Below are 18,507 nucleotides of genomic sequence, written 5' to 3'. Positions count from 1 at the left end.
ATAATATTTTATGTATATAATATATATGGTATAAATTCTATCATATATTGTATTGCTGTGTAAACAAATGCCAACTGTATTAAATATTATTTAAATATCGAAGTAAAGAGTATAAATATATGTTTATAAAATTAATATGTTGCTATCTTTATAACAATATATTAATAATTGATAGCATTTTTTTATGAACTTGAAAATGTGTATAAAATAACATGAAAAATATCAGTATGAAAAAAATTAATCATGATCGAATAAGGCTCATCTTTAATTGTGTTTTCAATATTAAAGGTTAAGAATGTCAAAAAACGAACAATATTAGACATAGAATGTTAAAAATATTTTAATTATGGTGTAAATAAACATTTCGTATACTTTACAGTCTTCTTCAACTAAACATTATTAAGTAAGATATAACACAACCTAATATAGGAAAATGCTATTCAGATTACATTATGATTGTAAAGGAGCGTAGAACAAGACAGGATAGCTAAAGATTGATGATGAATAAAAGCTGTTTTCTTAATTAACGAATCATCTTTACTTATAAAATATTCTTTAGATATCCGTCTTTCAATATAACTATCATTACAAAAAAATTTTTAGAGAATTATAAACTTTATTTAAGAAAAATAACAAAAGAGACATTTCTCCCCATCTTGCCTTATAAATGAAGTAAGATAGGATATCCCTGTGAACAAAATAGAATACACTTTAAAAACATGAATATGAAGTAAAAAGTGTTTTCTATTTGATAGTATAGCAGTTTTAATAATATTGATTCGTATTTTATGATAATTAATGTCTTTTGCAACATAATAGATCTAAGTGTTGATAGATGTTACATTATATCAAACTCCTCAGATTTATGTATGTAGTCAAAGGATAAAAAATTTTTTCATTTACACGTTATCTGATTTTGTTGTTTTATCAATTACGATTTATTTTAGAGCATTTTCTAACAAGCGGCAGTTGACCTAGTATAACATAGTAATCATTTTATTCTTGTTTACTAATATTAAACAAGGATAAAATAATTCACTACGTTATATTGTAACGTCTTTCTGTGTCTTTTGCTGGAAAACGTCCTTACTTAGCAAACTTTTTTTTTTTTTTTTTTTTTTTAAATTTGTTTGTCAACCGAAACACGCACATAGTAGTTTTCGCAGGTGAAGTTAAAGACCAAGATAAACTTGTATAACTGCATAACCGTAGGCATAAAGAAATTGATTCGTCCATTAGCACATGTGTAAAGAAATGTACCAATCAATTTTCTTATGCCTGTAGTTATGTAGCTATGCAACTTTGTCTGGATAGGCTCTAAAAGTTGGTTTAGAGTTTGTTTACAATAGCTGATAATCGTCGTTACCGTAAGAAATTGGCCAATCACAGTCGATTTATAGAAGAATAATCGACTATAATTGGCTCATTTCTTACGGTAACGGCTATTATCAGTTATTATAAACCAACTCTAACAGACGTAAGTCTGTTTGAACCCGACTATCCATGTCGCTAATTAGCTGTTCGAATAAAAAATTGCATTATGAGTGGCTGTGGTCAATAGCTAGACAGGATGCGCAATCTCGCTACGCGCAGTTACTTTACTTTCTTTTACCCTTTTCTTACCATTTTTCATTTAGTCGAATTGATATCAATAATTTTCTAAACATTGTTTACAAAAGTAAAAAAAAAAAACATTTTTACTTTATAGCCTATTAAATTTCGTCTCAAAAACACATGCATTCACAAGGAAACTATTATAATTTAATAATAATGTCACGAATGAGATAAATTCATAAGAAAATCGCAAAAAAATATAAATTACGGTCTAATTCAATAACGCAGTTGCCTACTTCGCTGGTTCGTGAGTAACTTTCAACAACCGAGGGGCCGCATCTAACGCTCGATTGTAATTTCTGCATTCGAATCGCGCGATACATGGGATACTCTTATTTCCTCCTCCACCCCACTTCCCAGTCTCTCGTTCTTTGTCTTATGCCGAAATTAATAATATTTAGCTGAGGAAGACTGTGAAATTCAAAACATTCTAGTAATTATTGAATAATTTTCATTTTTATGTTCTATATCTAATATTGCTTGTTGTTTCTTAACTTTTAATATTGCTTTGCATACAAGAGCTTGATATTCTGTTTTAGTTGCATTTTAATGTTAGAGCTCGGCAAAAATGCATATTTCAACTGATTTTCAAATCTGCTTCGTCTACCGCTATTCCTCTCAATTCACCGTCCCGCGAAAAAAATGCATTAATAATATCTCATAGGTGACTTGAAAATCTGTTATAAACATACATATATGAACGTCATACGGTCTCGAGTATCGATTGGCACTTCATTATTCGCGGAGCAGTGAGGTAAGAGAAATAGCGTTAGGCTGAACTGATCTGAAAATTAGTTGAAATGTGCATTTTTTTTGCCGAACTCTGGTCTATATTCTATTATGATTTATTTATTTATTTTTTTTGTAGTCTATTGTATAGTATTAATTCATATAAATATATTGTTGTACTCGACAAAACGAGTACACAGTTCTCTCGCGCAGACACTCGTTTTCACGACGCGAAAGGAAAGGACACTCTTTTATAAAAAGGAACACTAACTTTAATCTAATAACTTTATACAAATAAATCGTGGCGGAATTATTCGAAATATCTCGTGACAGCTCCGCGTCCCAGAACAGAACAAAAGCGGGCCGCGCTTCTTTTATCAAATCGATCGATCTTCCTTCGGCCAGCTTCTCAAGCTCAGCCGAAAAGCGGACATAACAATATTTATAGTTATAATATTTTGAATTGTGTTTTATCGTATGTACACGTATTTTATTTTGACATTTTAATTGTTCTTAATGTGATTAAAAAATGCATGATATTTCATAGCATTAAAATTCGAAGAGAATAATAATTTGGTAATTTATAAATTGCGAAGCGTTACTGTAAAAACTTTATGTATAATAAATTAAAAAATAACTGTCGTTTAATTGCTAAATAATAGAAATAAATAGTAGCGTAGGGCCCAAATGAGCAAATTAAAAAGATGTTAAATAAATATAAATCAAAACTTTATTAATCTAAACTGAAAGTTTTGATTTCATCGTCTTCAACCAATAATAAATAAATGCTAAGTAAATAGTCCATCTTAATAAAATGAAGTCATACATTACCAGCGATATATTAATTAAAAAATATATAAATAAACAATAGTTATAATCATAAAAGCCAAGCTCACAACAAATGCATACAAATTATTAGTTTTTTCGTTCTTTTATCATTATATAATTTGTATGAACTTATAACCATTATTATTTTCCTTATTTATCTTTTTTCATCTTTATGTGGCTTTATAACGTATGATTCATATAACTTTATTATGACAGACTATTTACTTAGCATTTATTTATATTTAACATTGGTTAAAGAAGATTCGGTTAATTTAATCATTTGAGTCCTATACCATTTATTTTTATTGCTTTATGCATAAATTGAATTTGTTATTGCCCTTACAATTAAATGGAAGTTAATATTAGGGTAATTCTAGTATTTACACCACAGATGTCAGAAAAAAATAAAAGGAATAAAGATAACTTGTTTAAATAACCATTGTTATATTTTATGTTATACTAGTATTTGTGTAATTTCAGTTTTTTTACTATTAATATTAATTAAACCATCGTTGAATTAATTTAATATTGTGAGTAGCGTAGCGATATATCACAACTTACGTAAAATGATTATTCTCTCTGTAGGAAATGTAAAAAATTTAGTGTTATTTCATGGTACATAAGTGCAAAGAGAATGTAAAGGATGGAGTAGCTCTTGTATTTCTTATTCAGTTTGATTGTCTCACTCATAAATAGACATAATCCTACCACTTTTGATATACGACAAAAATGGAAGGATTTTTTTAAATATAAGAAAATAAATATTTCATATTTCTAATTTTTTTTAGTAGTAGATAGTACGAAGTAGTTTTATTAGTGCAATACATTTTCTTTAAACATAGTAAATACTACTTGATAAATTTAAATTTTTGTTAAGTACGACGTATATACTGGATTTACTTTATACGCGTACGCTCAAAAAAGAATATTGTCTCAAAAACATTTGTATTTTAAGTCAGTATAATTTAAAATATATTGCGAATTAGATATGTAATTATTAATTACGATTAGACATTCAAAATTCTTGTAATGCAAAAACATGTTAATCTAATAGCGCTTATCTCTAACCACAACTTTATATCTCTAAGCAAGACGATTTTTAGTTGTATAAACTTAAAAATATTTTTGTATGAATTATAAATTTTATTAAACATATGTATATATTAAATATGTACAGAATATATTCCATCGAATAAAGAAAACTTTGCGATTAAAAATGAAAAAAGTACTTCTATTGTTGATTCAATCTATTTATTAACATCACACATGTTTTAATTTATTAGGAATAAAGACTATGTGATTTTTTAACTACTTGCTACAATTTCGGATTGGGACCGAAGAACTTCTCCCATGGAAAATGATTAAGAATTGAGCTATTTGTGTTATCTTTCACAGAACATTTCCACTTTTGAGTAAAATCTTTCAGTTCGTCTACAAATAAAAATATTTCTTTGTATCACTGGAGTTATGTTTCATTACAAGAATAAAATAAAACTAAATTTTTAAACGTAATATTAAACACTACACTTATATATTTTCATTCACAATTGTTATTAAGAAGGTTTTCCAGTTTTATATATATAGAAACTTGATTAAATTTCAAATAAGTTTATGATATTTAGGAATTCTTGAATTAAAAAAAATTTTTTTATCATATAGTTTTCATCAAATAATTTTTTAAATAGCTGAAAATTATTTCGAAAACAATTAAATCTTATAGAAAAAAGAATTTTATGTAATTCACATTTAAATAACAAAAATGGCAATACTAGTCGAAAACAGTTCTTAGTACTCGATAACTGTCTCTAGGTAAATTTAAAAACATTTACAAGATTCCCCAAGTACTTTTAAAACTTTTAAATAATTCAACCAGAAACAAAATATAAAAATTTTCAAAAGTATACATAAGAAGAAAGAAGTTCAAAGAACATTTTGAAATTAAAAAAAAAAAATGAAGTTTTGTTGTATTATTTTCATGTATGAAGAGTATGAAGTGTTCATAAATTATACAATTCTCTTTATATACAATGTCATACTGGTAAAAATATGCCAGTATCGCTCGTTACTACATTTAAATCATTATAAACAATTCTTTTTCCATTTTTCCACATTAATATTAATTAATACTATAAAAAATAGAGTTTTAAAAACTCTGAAAAAAAAACTTGTTTTTTTCTTCAATTTTTCCGCGAATTTTTTTGGTTTTTTCTCAAAGGTATAAAAATTCATTAAAAAAATTTACATATGTCTATAAAACATTTTTTTTTCGTAAAGAAAATGATGTATACATTTAACTAAAATTAAATAAAGTTAATATGTTATTAGACGGTATAAAAATTTAAAAGATGTAAAGAAGACGTTCAAAATAAATCTGAGGAATAACTTTATAACGTCTTTTAGCTTTTATACTGTCAGAGATATTAAACAATAACATTACCTTTAAAAAATTACATTATGGATAAGCATACAAGTACAATATATAATGTTATATAATAGTATATATTATATACTATAAATTCACTTTTTTACTAGGTATTTTAATAACATTATACGAGGTGTGTTCAAAAAGTATCGCGAATTTTGAATTTTCGCGGGTTACGTATATTCGAATTTCGATCTTTTTGTGGCGTTATGTTGGTACTCATGTCTCTCACTTATGCCGACAAGCTCGGCCATTTTGAATGTTCACTTAATTGTTGACAGCTGCTTTGCTTGCACGTGTTTTGGATCGTCTTCGATTTTTACCTATTCAAAAAAATGGATCAAAGAACCTGTATCAAATTTTGTGTGAAAAACGAAATTAAGTGCGCGGATGCATTCCGAATGTTGACTGTGGCATACGGAGAAGCTACCTTGGACCGAAGCAACGTTTATCGGTGGTACAAAATGTTCTCAGAAGGCCGAGAAGATGTGAACGACGAAGAGCGTGCCGGACGCCCGAGCACTTCAACAACAGACGAAAAAATTAATGAAGTGGAGAAAATGGTATTGGCCAATCGTCGAATCACCGTTAGAGAAGTTGCTGAGGACCTAAACATATCGATTGGCTCGTGCCATTCGATTTTTATCAATGATTTGGGCATGAGACGGGTCGCCGCGAAATTCGTACCAAACGCCCCTGCTCACACATCGTTGCTTGTGCGCGACTTTTTGGCCAAAAACAACACACTAATGATGCCGCAGCCACCGTATTCCCCAGATCTGGCCCCCTGTGACTTTTTCTTGTTCCCTAAACTGAAGAGGCCCATGAAAGGACGACGTTACGCTACGCTTGACGAGATAAAGACGGCATCGAAGGAGGAGCTGAACAAGATAAAAAAAAATGATTTTTTGAAGTGCTTCGAAGATTGGAAAAACCGTTGGCACAAGTGTATAATATCTCATGGGGATTACTTTGAAGGGGACAAAATAGATATTCATGAATAAATAAATAATTTTTGAAAAAACACAAAATTCGCGATACTTTTTGAACACACATTATATACTATATAATGTTATCAAAATACCTAGTAAAAAAGTGATTTTAATACATTTTTCAAAATTAAAAAATTTTATAGTGGACTAATTTTTTACGATTTGAAAAAAAGCGATTTTTTTAAAAACTATAATAAACATTTTTACACAACAAATTATCATTTTTATTATTTATCATTTTTGTGTATTTATTTTTTTGAAGATAGTATGCCAAAAGCGTTAAAATATGCGAAAAGTTATGTAACTTCTTTTTTTTCAAGCTGAAGAACCTCCTTAACATTAATATATTTCCATACTCACTTTCATCCATATTCAATAAATCCTCGGATCTTGTTTCAACACCATTTCTATCTTTTTTTATAGTAACAATATATGTTTTACCATCTGCTTCCTTTGAAATGATTGTCTCCTCATTACCCTCATTATCTCTGATTACTTGCTTTTTTTCTATAGATCCGTCAGATCTACGTACAATCTCCTTTCTGACAGATTTTCCAACTGAGAAACTATGTGGTACAGAAGGTTTTGTCACTTCTATATTTCCTTTATTCCACATTTTCGAAAATTCTTCCGTAGAAATCCTATAAAATAAATTATCACACATATGAATTGACAGGCCTAAATGGTCATAGCTAGATTTTTAGTGCTGAAATAACGTTTCTTATGAGATTTTACATACAATTTCTAATTCTTTCGAACTGTGTACCATTACTTTCGGTTTCAAACACAGCTCTTAAATTAGATCAGAACTGTAATATTATGAAATTAAATTGAAATAATATTACTCATGCCAATAGGTATCTTTTATTTAAAACACGCGTTTTATACATGCGTTCGTATAAACCACTACTGGTTAAACCACTACTGGTTGTTGCGATAAATATTACCAAGTGCTTTGGTGATCAAAACTGACTAATGCCCATTTGTACCAATATAAATTAACTTTGATCTTAGTTTAACTAATTCTTTATCTTCTTCCAATTCTTACAACTAGAAAAAGATAAAGAGTAAGTTAAATTGAGATCAAAGTTAATCTACGTTGATAGAAATAGGCACAAGACAGCCGCACGGATTACAGGGAGATCCGGGTTTAAATCCTGGCCAAGGTAATATTTTTCGCAACAAATTCTTTACAGTTATCAGGATAGGAAGGGAGAGGTTATAAAGATACCTGTTGATATCAGTAATATTATTTCAATTTAATTTCGTGATATTACAGTTCTCATTCAATTTAAGAACTATATTTGAAACTGGAAATAACAACATACAATTCGAGAATTAGAAATTGTACGTAAAATCACACGAGAAACGTTATTTCAGTACTATAGATCTAGCTATGATCGTTTAGGTTTGTTAATTTAATTGTGTTTTCACATATCAGTCGAGATATTCTTGTCTATCACACATATACCTGTTGCCCTGTATATTACATTTACAGGACAACAAGTGGGAGGTAAAATTTAAGGAATGATAAGACGAAAATCAACAACAAAATTGTGATCAAGTTTACATTTTTTAGTTATATTCATTTGCCTATAGTACTTTTTATGTGAATATTTAAACATTTATTGAATGCTGTAAGCACTTCCTACATGAATTTTTAAATATTAATTAAAAAACACAATTTTGTTATTTCTATAAATCTCATTTTATTATCTAGAATTACTTTTCAAGTTTTTTCCTATTGCCAAACATCCCGTATACAAGGTGAATAATTTTAAACGTAATGGGCTGAATATGTCGGAAAATATGAAAAATGTTTCAGATAAAAGTTGGAGAGTTTAATGTTAAAGTAGTGCCAATATTCCTTAATTAGGGAACTACCGATACTCTAACCTACTTCTATATCTTTTATCGCGTTTTCTTGTAGTCGATTTTGAAAACTTTTCAAAACACTATAAAGAAGTTATTTTTCATTAAATACTTTCTGAGTTGTGAAACTTGAAAGCTACAGTGTACTGTAACTACTTAACAAATAAACTTATTTATAGTATTTTGGAAAGATCTGACACCAGGGGATCGATCACGTAACTTTTTCCCTAGGGTGGAAAGGTAAAAAGTGAAATCTCTAACCAAGTTAGCTATTAGATTCTGGAATTAAAAGTAGGGTGTTCCATTTAAAAAAATTAATATGATTTTGATCTGACCTTGGTGACGCCATCCAAGGTCAAACTGATAAGATCAGTAAATAGATTTTTTTAAACCCTACAACTTTTATCTGAAACATTTTTCCGTATCTTTCATATTTTCCGAGATATTCGGCCCATTACGTTTGAAATTGTTCACCCTGTATAAAGTACTTGTCAAATATGTATTGAAAAAATTAAAGAAAAAATAAAATTATAATTCTACCTTCCATCTAAATCCGTATCTGCTTTATTCTCAAACGGTACCTCCGTTAAGGCGAATGTATCAGGCTTGGACTTTAGTACTCTGTCCCGTAAATTATCTTTTTCAGGTGCGGCAAACGGTAATGCCGTAACAGCTTTATCATCTGTAAAAATTATTCTCTCACTTACGATAATATATCAATAAAACTTTATAAATGAAAGAATAAACAATTTTTTATAAATCTTAATAAAAGAGTGATGCAAAAAAGACTTCTTTTTTAGCCCATTTTTTGGACCTCGAATTTCAAACTTTTTTTTATGCCAAATAGTATATGATGAAACATTAATCCCAGAGAAATTTTAAGATCATGAGCGCGTTTTTGGAGATGTAAAGGGTTAAATGTGATGGTTTCTCATAATACAGGACCGTTTTTAGACTTCTTTTCTGTTGTTTGAATAAAAGTTACTATTTCTCCATATATTTTTGCGCGCTGAACACGAATTTGATAAGCAAATTTCTCCATCACGTCAGATTTCTTAGAAAAGTGTAAAAAATGATCATTTTTACCTCACCATGGTGTTAAAAAAAAAATCTATTTCTATCTAATATACAGGGTGTCAAAAAAAAGGGTCACATATTTTGATAGCAAGTAGTATTGCTCAAAACAAAAAGAAAAGGTCTAATTAACATGGGTCCTAAAACTAATATCTTCAAAGATACAAACTATTTTGTTATTCGAGCTCTTTGTCATTTTCTTATTATCGACTTGCTTGAGTTTGCTGAATAGCCAGAAGTCGCATGGAGCCAAATCAGATGAATACGGTGGTTGTGGAACGATATTAGTCGAGTTTTTGGTTAAAAAATTACGAATCACCGTTTCGAGTCGATAGAAGAGATTCAAGCCGCTGCGAAGAAGGAGCTAAAGGCCATTCCTGAAATCGATTATTACAACTGTTTCGAAGATTGGAAAATCCGTGGGAATAAGTGTATTATATAGGGGGGGATTACTTTGAAGGGGACGAAATTGATTTGCAAGAATAAATAAAGAATTTTCGAAATAAATGTCACCTTACTTTTTGGACACAGTAGTATATATATATATATATATATATATATATATATATATATATATATATACGAGGGCAGTCCGATAAGTACTTAGCCTACAAAAGAAAAACGAAAATTTTGGAAAAGTGGCGATTTATTTCTCAACATAGTCTCCTTTTAGCTCGATACACTTGACCCAGCGATGCTCCAACTTCTTTAACCCATCTGAAAAATACGTTTTCTCAAGGTCTGCAAAGTAGGCCTCCGTGGCGGCGATGATTTCCTCATTCAACTCAAATTTCTGCCCGGCGAGTGACTTTCAAGTTTGGAAACAAAAAAAGTCGCACGGGGCCAAATCTGGAGAATACGGTGGACGGGGCAACAGTTCGTAGTGCAATTCGACCAATTTGGCCGTGGCGACGGCGGAGGTGTGAGCCGGTGCGTTGTCATGGTGGAAGAGCACTTTTTTCTTCGCCAAATGGGGCCGCTTTTTCTGCAATTTGGCGTCGAATCGGCCCAATAATTCGACATAGTAGATCGGCCCTGTGACCGTTTTGCCCTTCTCCATGTAGTCGATGTAGATCACACCTTGTGAATCCCAGAAAACGGTGGCCATCACCTTTCCGGCCGATAGGACAGTCTTCGCCTTCTTCGGAGCACGTTCGCCGGGTGAAGTACACTGTTTCGACTGTTCCTTGGTCTCTGGTGTGTACCAGTGGATCCATGTTTCGTCGACGGTCACGAAACGACGCAGAAACTCCTTCGGATTGCGCTTAAACAGCTTAAACACTGCTCTGAAGTGGTCTCATGGTTGCACTTGTTGTCCGGAGTGAGCAAACGCGGCACTCATCGCGCCGACAGCTTTCTCATGCCTATAATTTCATACAGGATATGACCCACGCGGTCTTTTGAGATGCCTACTGTTTCAGCTATCTCGCGCACCTTCAATCGGCGGTCTGCCAATACGAGATCGTGGATTTTTGTCACGTTATCCTCCGTGGTAGCCATTTTCGGGGCACCTGGGTGTGGCTCATCAAAAACCGACGTGCGACCACGTTGAAACTCGTTAAACCAATTTTTGACGGTCGCCATTGAAGGAGAAGAGTCACCGTACACAGCATCCAAGCGCTCTTTGATTTCGCTGCGCGATTTCCCTTCCAAAAACAAGAATCAAATCACCGACCGATATTGCTCTTTTTCCATTTTTCTAAAATCCGCGGACACGCACGCTTCCACACGCGGTCAAAACAAAATTACGAGTCCGATTCGGCTGAAATTTTGACAGTAGCCGTTTACGAGAATGTACTACACGATAGTAAATCTCTCTTGCGATATTGGTACCATCGGGCAGTGAGGCTAAGTACTTATCGGACCGCCCTCGTGTGTATATATAAAACGAAGTAAAACATTGTTTCTTACGAAGTTTTATTCCGGATTGAAATATGACCTAGTTTGACTAGAATGAAAACTCCTCGAGATAGATAGAGTTGAAGTGACACGTAACACCGACCTTCACGGATTGAGATGCTTTTCTGCTGAAAGTCCCCTTGTCTCTCACAGATTGAGGTGCTTTTTTAAATGTGAGTGATAGATTTTTAGATAGGTAGCAATAGATTTTTTTTAACGCCGTGGTGAGGTAAAAATGATTATTTTTGGCACTTTTCTAAGAAATCTGATGTGATAGAGCATTTTGCTTACCAGATTCGTATGCAGCGCGCAAAAATACATAGGAAATGGTAACTTTTATTTAAATAACAAAAAGAAGTCTAAAAATGGTCCTGTATTATGAGAAACCATCACATTTAACCCTTTATATCTCCGAAACCGCGCTCATGCTCATCTTAAAATTTCTCTGGGATTAATGTTTCATCATATACTATTTGGCATAAAAAAAAAGTTTGAAATTCAAGGTCCAAGAAATAGACTAAATTTGGCATTACTCTTTATACAAACAAAGCATGCAAAATGACTCAAGTAGACATACCAAAAAAGGTACTGTTAAATCTAAAAAAATTTTTCATTATATTATCCATCTGGGATTCGAAATAAAGCGTCATTTCGAGTGGATTGCTGAAGATATTGAAGTGCAAATTACTCTCAGGATGCCTGAAACATACAACATTAAAATTTTTCAGAGATATCTCAGAAATATTTCAACTAAAAAAATCAAATATTTCACGAGAGTTGCGAAATACTATATTTCTAAGATAATTCTGGAATAGCAAAATAATTCGTGATTCTTGCATTCAAATTTTGCATTTAAAATCTTAGAAAAATTGCTGAAAGATTACTGAAAAAAATCTACATTTTTTTAATATTATGAAAAAGTTACGGAAATAGCTGAAATATAATCCTGAATATAAAAAATTTAAATATCATTCTGAACATGTATGATGGAATTGTTTAGAATGGATTTCAATCAGACTACTCATTCTTAGAAAATACAATAAAAATCTAGAAAATAATTAAATAATTTTGATTGGAATTTACTTCGAATGTATATAGTCCCATAATTCTCTAATATACTTTAACATTATTTCTTAATAAATTTAAAGTAGAAAAGATATTTAAATTTATTATACTCAAAGGATTGCGCAAAAACTAAAAAGTTACAATAAAAATTCTATATAAAATAATTGTTATTCAGGGAATGGAAAGTTATTTTTTAAAAGTTACTCGTTATCGTTACTCGTTAACAAATCAAAAAAGTAACTAGTTACCGTTACTCGTTACTGACTCTCAAAAGTAATTCGTTACCGTTACCGTTACATAAATAGTCATGATTCGTTACTATTTATCGTTACTTTTTTAATTTTAAAATAAAATTAGATTATGTTTAAAAATTTTCATATAATTCTAAACCTACAGTTCTTAAAATAAATAAAACTACAAAAATTATATAGGATTTTCTGAATAGGATTCATATAGAATTTGTTAATTATAAACTACATACATTTTTTATCGATATTTCAAATAGGAAGTTAAATAATTACGTCACAAAGGTTTGACTTTTGTCTGAAGGTTTTACTTTGTAATGTAATGTAAAAATTAAACCATCAAAATGTTTTACTTTATACAGTATTACATTTTTATCAGTATTAATTTACTATTTACTTTTAACAAAAGTTGACATCTGTAAAGTTCATTTTTATGCTAATACAATTCTGTAATTGGTTTATTTTTGGGAACTATTCTTCAAAACGATCTTAAATATAATATAATACAACAAACTATAAATATTGATTGAATAATAAAGATTAAAAATTATATTATAAATTAAAAAGTAACGATAAAAGTAACTATTAAATTCGTTACCGTTACTAAAAGAATGTAACTACGTTACCGTTACAATTACAAAAAATAAAAATTAACGCCGTTACTAATTCGTTACCAAAAAAAAGTAGCTGTAACGGTAACGCCGTTACAAGTAACTCGTTAGTTCCAATCCCTGTTGTTATTACTTTATTACTTAATTACATTTATTTTACATTTTTATTTGTAATCTGATTAATGCAATAAATATAAATGATTTATTTAAATATAGAATGCATAATATGTATAAGATAATATTTTATTTGCATAAGTCCGGGTCTACAATAGATATAGTAAGTCTTAAGCCGTAAGAAATTAACCAACTATGATCGATTATTCTCCTCATACTCAATTATGATTGGACAATTTCTTAAGGCTTAAGGCTTACTACATCTATTGTAGATTGGGACTAATGTTGTACTTGTATTTTAAAGTTTTAATAAGTCATGGTCCATTTTTACAAGCGTTTTAAAGCGATTTCGTTATCCAAATTCTTTTTACTTACAATTGCCACGGCGGAAACTTTTATGTGTGATTTCTCGTTTATGACATCACAATTTCAATATGGCCGCGGCGAGTAAACAATAGGCGTATTCTTTAACTTTTAACAACAGCCAGGGATATCGTTACGTGTTGTTGCGCAACTTTTCTACCATGTATAATATGTGCGCAACGACGCTGTAAGGATATCGAATTGTCGTTACGAAGTTAGAGAATACAGGAGCCTTAATAGGTATAAAAATGAATTCGGGACCATTACGTTCAATAAGTTATAATTCTATTTTAAATTTAAATATTAAATTTTTTGGCACTTGGGAATTTTAAAGTATCTACCTTAACATTTACAGGATGTCCACTATCGGAAAAAATATAGAAAATCAGGAATTTGAAACTATATTCTGGAAACAGGGATTTTCATGGGAATTTTTTAAGTTTTGTTTCTAAATGACGTTCAAACACAAGAAAATTCTTCTGCAAAAAAATATTAAAAAAGGTGGGATTGGAAATGAGTTACTTGTAACGCCGTTATCGTTACAATTACTTTTTTTGGTGACAAATTGGTAACGGCGTTACTTTTTATTTTTTTGTAACTGTAACGGTAAGTTACATTTTTTTTAGTAACGGTAACGAATTTAATAGTTACTTTTATCGTTACTTTTTAATTTGTAATATAATTTTCAATCTTTATTTTTCAATCAATATTCATAGTTCGTTGTTATATTACATTTAAGATCGTTTTACAGAATAATTGTAAAATAAACCAATCACAGAATTGTATTAGCATAAAAACGAACTTTACAGATGTCAACTTTTGTTAAAAGTAAATAGTAAATTAATAGTAAATAGTAAATTAATTAAGTAAATAGTAAATTACCGATACAAATGTAATACTAAAGTAAAATATTTTCATGGTTTAACTTTATTACATTACAAAGTAAAACCTTCAGACAAAAGTCAAACCTTTGTGACATAATTAATCTTTGTGACATAATTATTTAACTTCCTATTAAAAATATCGATAAAAAGTGTATTTAATATTGTAGTTAATATTTAATAAATTCTATATAAATCTTATTCAGAAAATCTTATATAATTTTTATAGTTTTATTTTAAGTTTTGTAGTTTTATTTTAAGAACTGTAAGTTTAGAATTATATAAAAATTTTCAAACATAATTTTTTTTTAAATTAAAAAAATGACAAAAAAGTAACGAATCGTTACTATGTAACGGGAATGGTAACTTTGTTACGAGTTACTTTTTTGATTCGGTAACAAGTAAAGATAACAAGTTACTTTTGAAATGTAACTTTCCATTCTCTGACAAAAAGTCAACATTAACTAGATATCCTTCGCTTTCGACAAGATTGCAAAATGTGTTTCCAGAAATTTGTTGTTTCGATTTCTGTTAAAGTATGCTTTAACAAAAATTGCTACTTGCTTAAATTCAATCTCATAACTTCAAATTAAAACTTAGCCAAAAGGCACCTACCCATAATTCAGCAGTTTCAAGAGCTTATTTACAATCGTACAACATAGATATCATGAAATCTTATAACCATAATGAAAAACGATTACAATTAGATCACTTTTGACGAGATATTGTAAGCCAAAATTTTTAGTTCAATTTTTAAATGTAGTAAGACTGGTTTGTTGCTTTCTTATAAGAACGCAAATATAAAACAAGATTTTGCAGTAAATGCTGAATGTATTTTCAAAAATATGCAGGAAAAATAAGGAACTAAACGATAAAAGTAACGGCTGAATTCGTTACTGTTGCTGTGAAAATGTAACAACGTTACCATTATCGTTACAGACATAAAACGTTCGTTACCGTAAAAAAAGTAACGAAACCAGTAACGGCGTTACAATTAACGCGTTACTTCACAACCCCGGATTTAACCCTTAAACACATAAGAGGGTCTAGGAGACCCCTCTTATGAAATTTCTATCGTTTGCTGTATGAAAACGAAATGAGATAGGAAGTTTATCTTTTCGACCAATTATTCACTTATTGGGCATGAAAGTTCTCCTTCATTCGGCTTATTTATTGAATCCAGCTCCATCGGATTATCATCTGTTCCGATCGCTCCAACATTACTTCACTGATATGCATTTAAAAAAAAGGTGCACATTAGAAACGCATTAAAAAATATGTGAAAAAGTCGATGATTTCATTACATCAAAACTGCTATCTTTTGTTTCGAAAAGAGATTCATTTCTTTTGATGCAACTTTTGATTATCCAACCAGTATTTATTTTCATCCCGAGTTCCTGCCTGTATCTATTTTTAAACATTTTTTAAATCCATGCACTGATATCTCACCATAAAACTAGATTATCATTTTTTTGCAAGTTATGGACACATTTTTCAATCATTTTCCAATAAATTTTAAAGCTTTCTGTAGGTTTTGTCCAGAGTTCCTATCTATATCTATTTTTAAAGAATCGTTAAATTTACGCACTGACACCTCACCTCAAAAATACCACCTTATTGCAAGTTCCAAGTGGCTCTTTGGCATTCTTCAATAGTTCTCCAATAGTTTTAAAGCTTTCTATAGGTTTTATCCATAGTTCTAGCCTGTATATATTTTTTAACAATTTTTAAACCTGTATGCTAATACTTTATTACAAAAGTAAAATACTATCTCATTTTAAAAAATTGAAAAATTGTTTTAAAATATTGAAATAATAGAACAATTTATAAAATTCATAAAAATAGTTGAAACTATGTGAGGACTACTGGAAACTGCCAAAAATTATTGAAACTAATAGTACTTCATACTTTCCATATATGCAGTGTCAATAGTCAGTTTGAGAATTTCTGTAAAAATATTTAAATTATATTATAAATTATAAAATATTATAAAATTATTTATAAAATGCATTAAAATGGTTGAAACTATGCAAGATCTACCAAGAACTGTCAAAGAAATGATTTATCGGAACCTTTACCTCATACTTCCATATCTGCAATACTAATGATTGGATGTAAAACTTGTTTAAAAATTCATATAGATTGAAATTCTAAACAAAATGTATAGAAAACTTTAGAACTATAAAAAAAAATCCAAAAAGCTGTCCAGAACTTGCAATGAAATAATAATTTAGTCTTTTGAGACAAAATGCCAGCACACGGATTTAGAAATTATTATAAAATGTTTAGAAGTCAGAAATATTTTTAAAATCAGAACTATCAGAAACTACAGAACTCTCTGAGTGTTACTATAAAATTCTACTTTACTATGAAATTTTATAGTAAAAATAAATTTTTTTCAAAACATCAGATGCCATGGGAAGTTGGCACCATATTTTTCAAAATGTCATTTTTTTTATTATTTCAATGAAATTATTAATACAAACTGTGAGGAATTGTAGGACTATTGCAAGTGCAAATAGAATTTGTATAAAAACTTGCTATGCAGAAAATTAAGATGCTAATTTCACACACAAGAAATCTTGTGCCAAAAAATTCAGATTGCAGAAGAAGGGTTAAAATTTATAGGCGCGTCTTCAAATATAAAATATTATATCTTCTTTACCGAAAAATATCTATGTCATCATCATCGTCATCTTCGTCACTCTGCCAAATTGGATTTCGGAAATTCTCTCGATGCGGATCATGAGTGCTATATCTGAAACGCGTGTTGAGTATAGTCTAAAAAATTGCTGACACAATATATCAATCTTAAAAGATAGCCAATATCGTATTATGTAAAAGGAAATTGAACAAGTGTACTTTTATCAAAATATAAAGTGACATAAAGGTCATAATATAAATGCTATAATATACATTACATATAAATGTATTTTTTTTTTTTTAATAGGACTGTTTCTCTTTTTAATTGAACTTCTTACATGGTTTCTCCTTTTTTTCTCGTTGGAAAAAAAGAGAAAAGCTGAACTTTGTAAATTCAGGTAAAAAGATCAGATTTTATTTTTTTTATGAAACATTGTGTAAATCTTACCCGCTTGTATCGGGCTCATCGTGGCGTCTTACACCAAGGAAATTTCGGAAAAAATCGAAGAACGGCATTTTTAATACAATTAAAGATTATATAGTATTACCGTGAACAACCCTGTCATAACACGACACATCGCTTTGAATTGCATCACAGAGCATTAATAAGCTTTCTACAATAACAGCGTTTTCTATTGCAGTGGGTTTTAAAGGGCCTCACACACGAAATGCATAACAGAGCATAAGCGTAGCATGAAGCCTTTGGTCCAATGGAAATTTTATGTAAATCAATATGGCGACTTTATGCTAGATGCTCATTGGTCCATTGGTCTTATGTTGTGCTTATGTTATGCATTTAATGTGCAAGGCCCTTTATAGGCTTTCTACAATAAGCTATTAGTCGGTATCAGAGGTCATAAGCCATAAAAATTGATCAATCACAGTCAAATGTGAAGAGAATATTCGACTATAATTGATCAATTCTTATGGCTTATGACTTATAATACAAACTAAAGGACCACGCACATGACATGCATAACAGAGCTTAGCGTAGCCTAAAGGGCCTCGCACATGAAATGCATAACATAACATAAGCACAACATAAGACTGATGGACCAATGACCATCCAACATAAAGTCGCCATATTAATTTACATAAGATTCCTATTGGTTCAGAAGCTTTATGCTACGTTTATGCTCTGTTATGCATTTTATG

At 30.0% G+C, this 18,507-nt stretch overlaps 1 protein-coding gene and 1 long non-coding RNA gene across 2 annotated transcripts; one reads left to right on the top strand and one right to left on the bottom strand.

Annotated features, from left to right (window-relative positions):
- Nucleotides 1-2,108: 2,108 nt before the first annotated feature.
- Nucleotides 2,109-18,035, bottom strand: LOC105194007. Its single transcript, XM_026138776.2, has 6 exons — nt 17,801-18,035; nt 17,375-17,467; nt 12,008-12,129; nt 8,998-9,139; nt 6,946-7,226; nt 2,109-4,602 (listed from the first exon to the last, which is right to left on the bottom strand). Exons 1-6 carry the CDS (start codon nt 17,866-17,868, stop codon nt 4,487-4,489), a joined length of 822 nt encoding a protein of 273 aa, XP_025994561.1. The 5' UTR covers nt 17,869-18,035; the 3' UTR covers nt 2,109-4,486.
- On the top strand, nt 13,193-14,328 carry LOC120357564. The gene is made up of 2 exons (XR_005574565.1): nt 13,193-14,068; nt 14,184-14,328. It is a non-coding gene; the product is annotated as an uncharacterized LOC120357564 (long non-coding RNA).
- Nucleotides 18,036-18,507: the final 472 nt, after the last annotated feature.

Source organism: Solenopsis invicta, chromosome 4 (genome assembly GCF_016802725.1).
Source record: "Solenopsis invicta isolate M01_SB chromosome 4, UNIL_Sinv_3.0, whole genome shotgun sequence".
In the NCBI taxonomy this organism is placed as follows: domain Eukaryota; kingdom Metazoa; phylum Arthropoda; class Insecta; order Hymenoptera; family Formicidae; genus Solenopsis; species Solenopsis invicta.
This window is presented reverse-complemented; position numbering and strand designations above follow the sequence as displayed.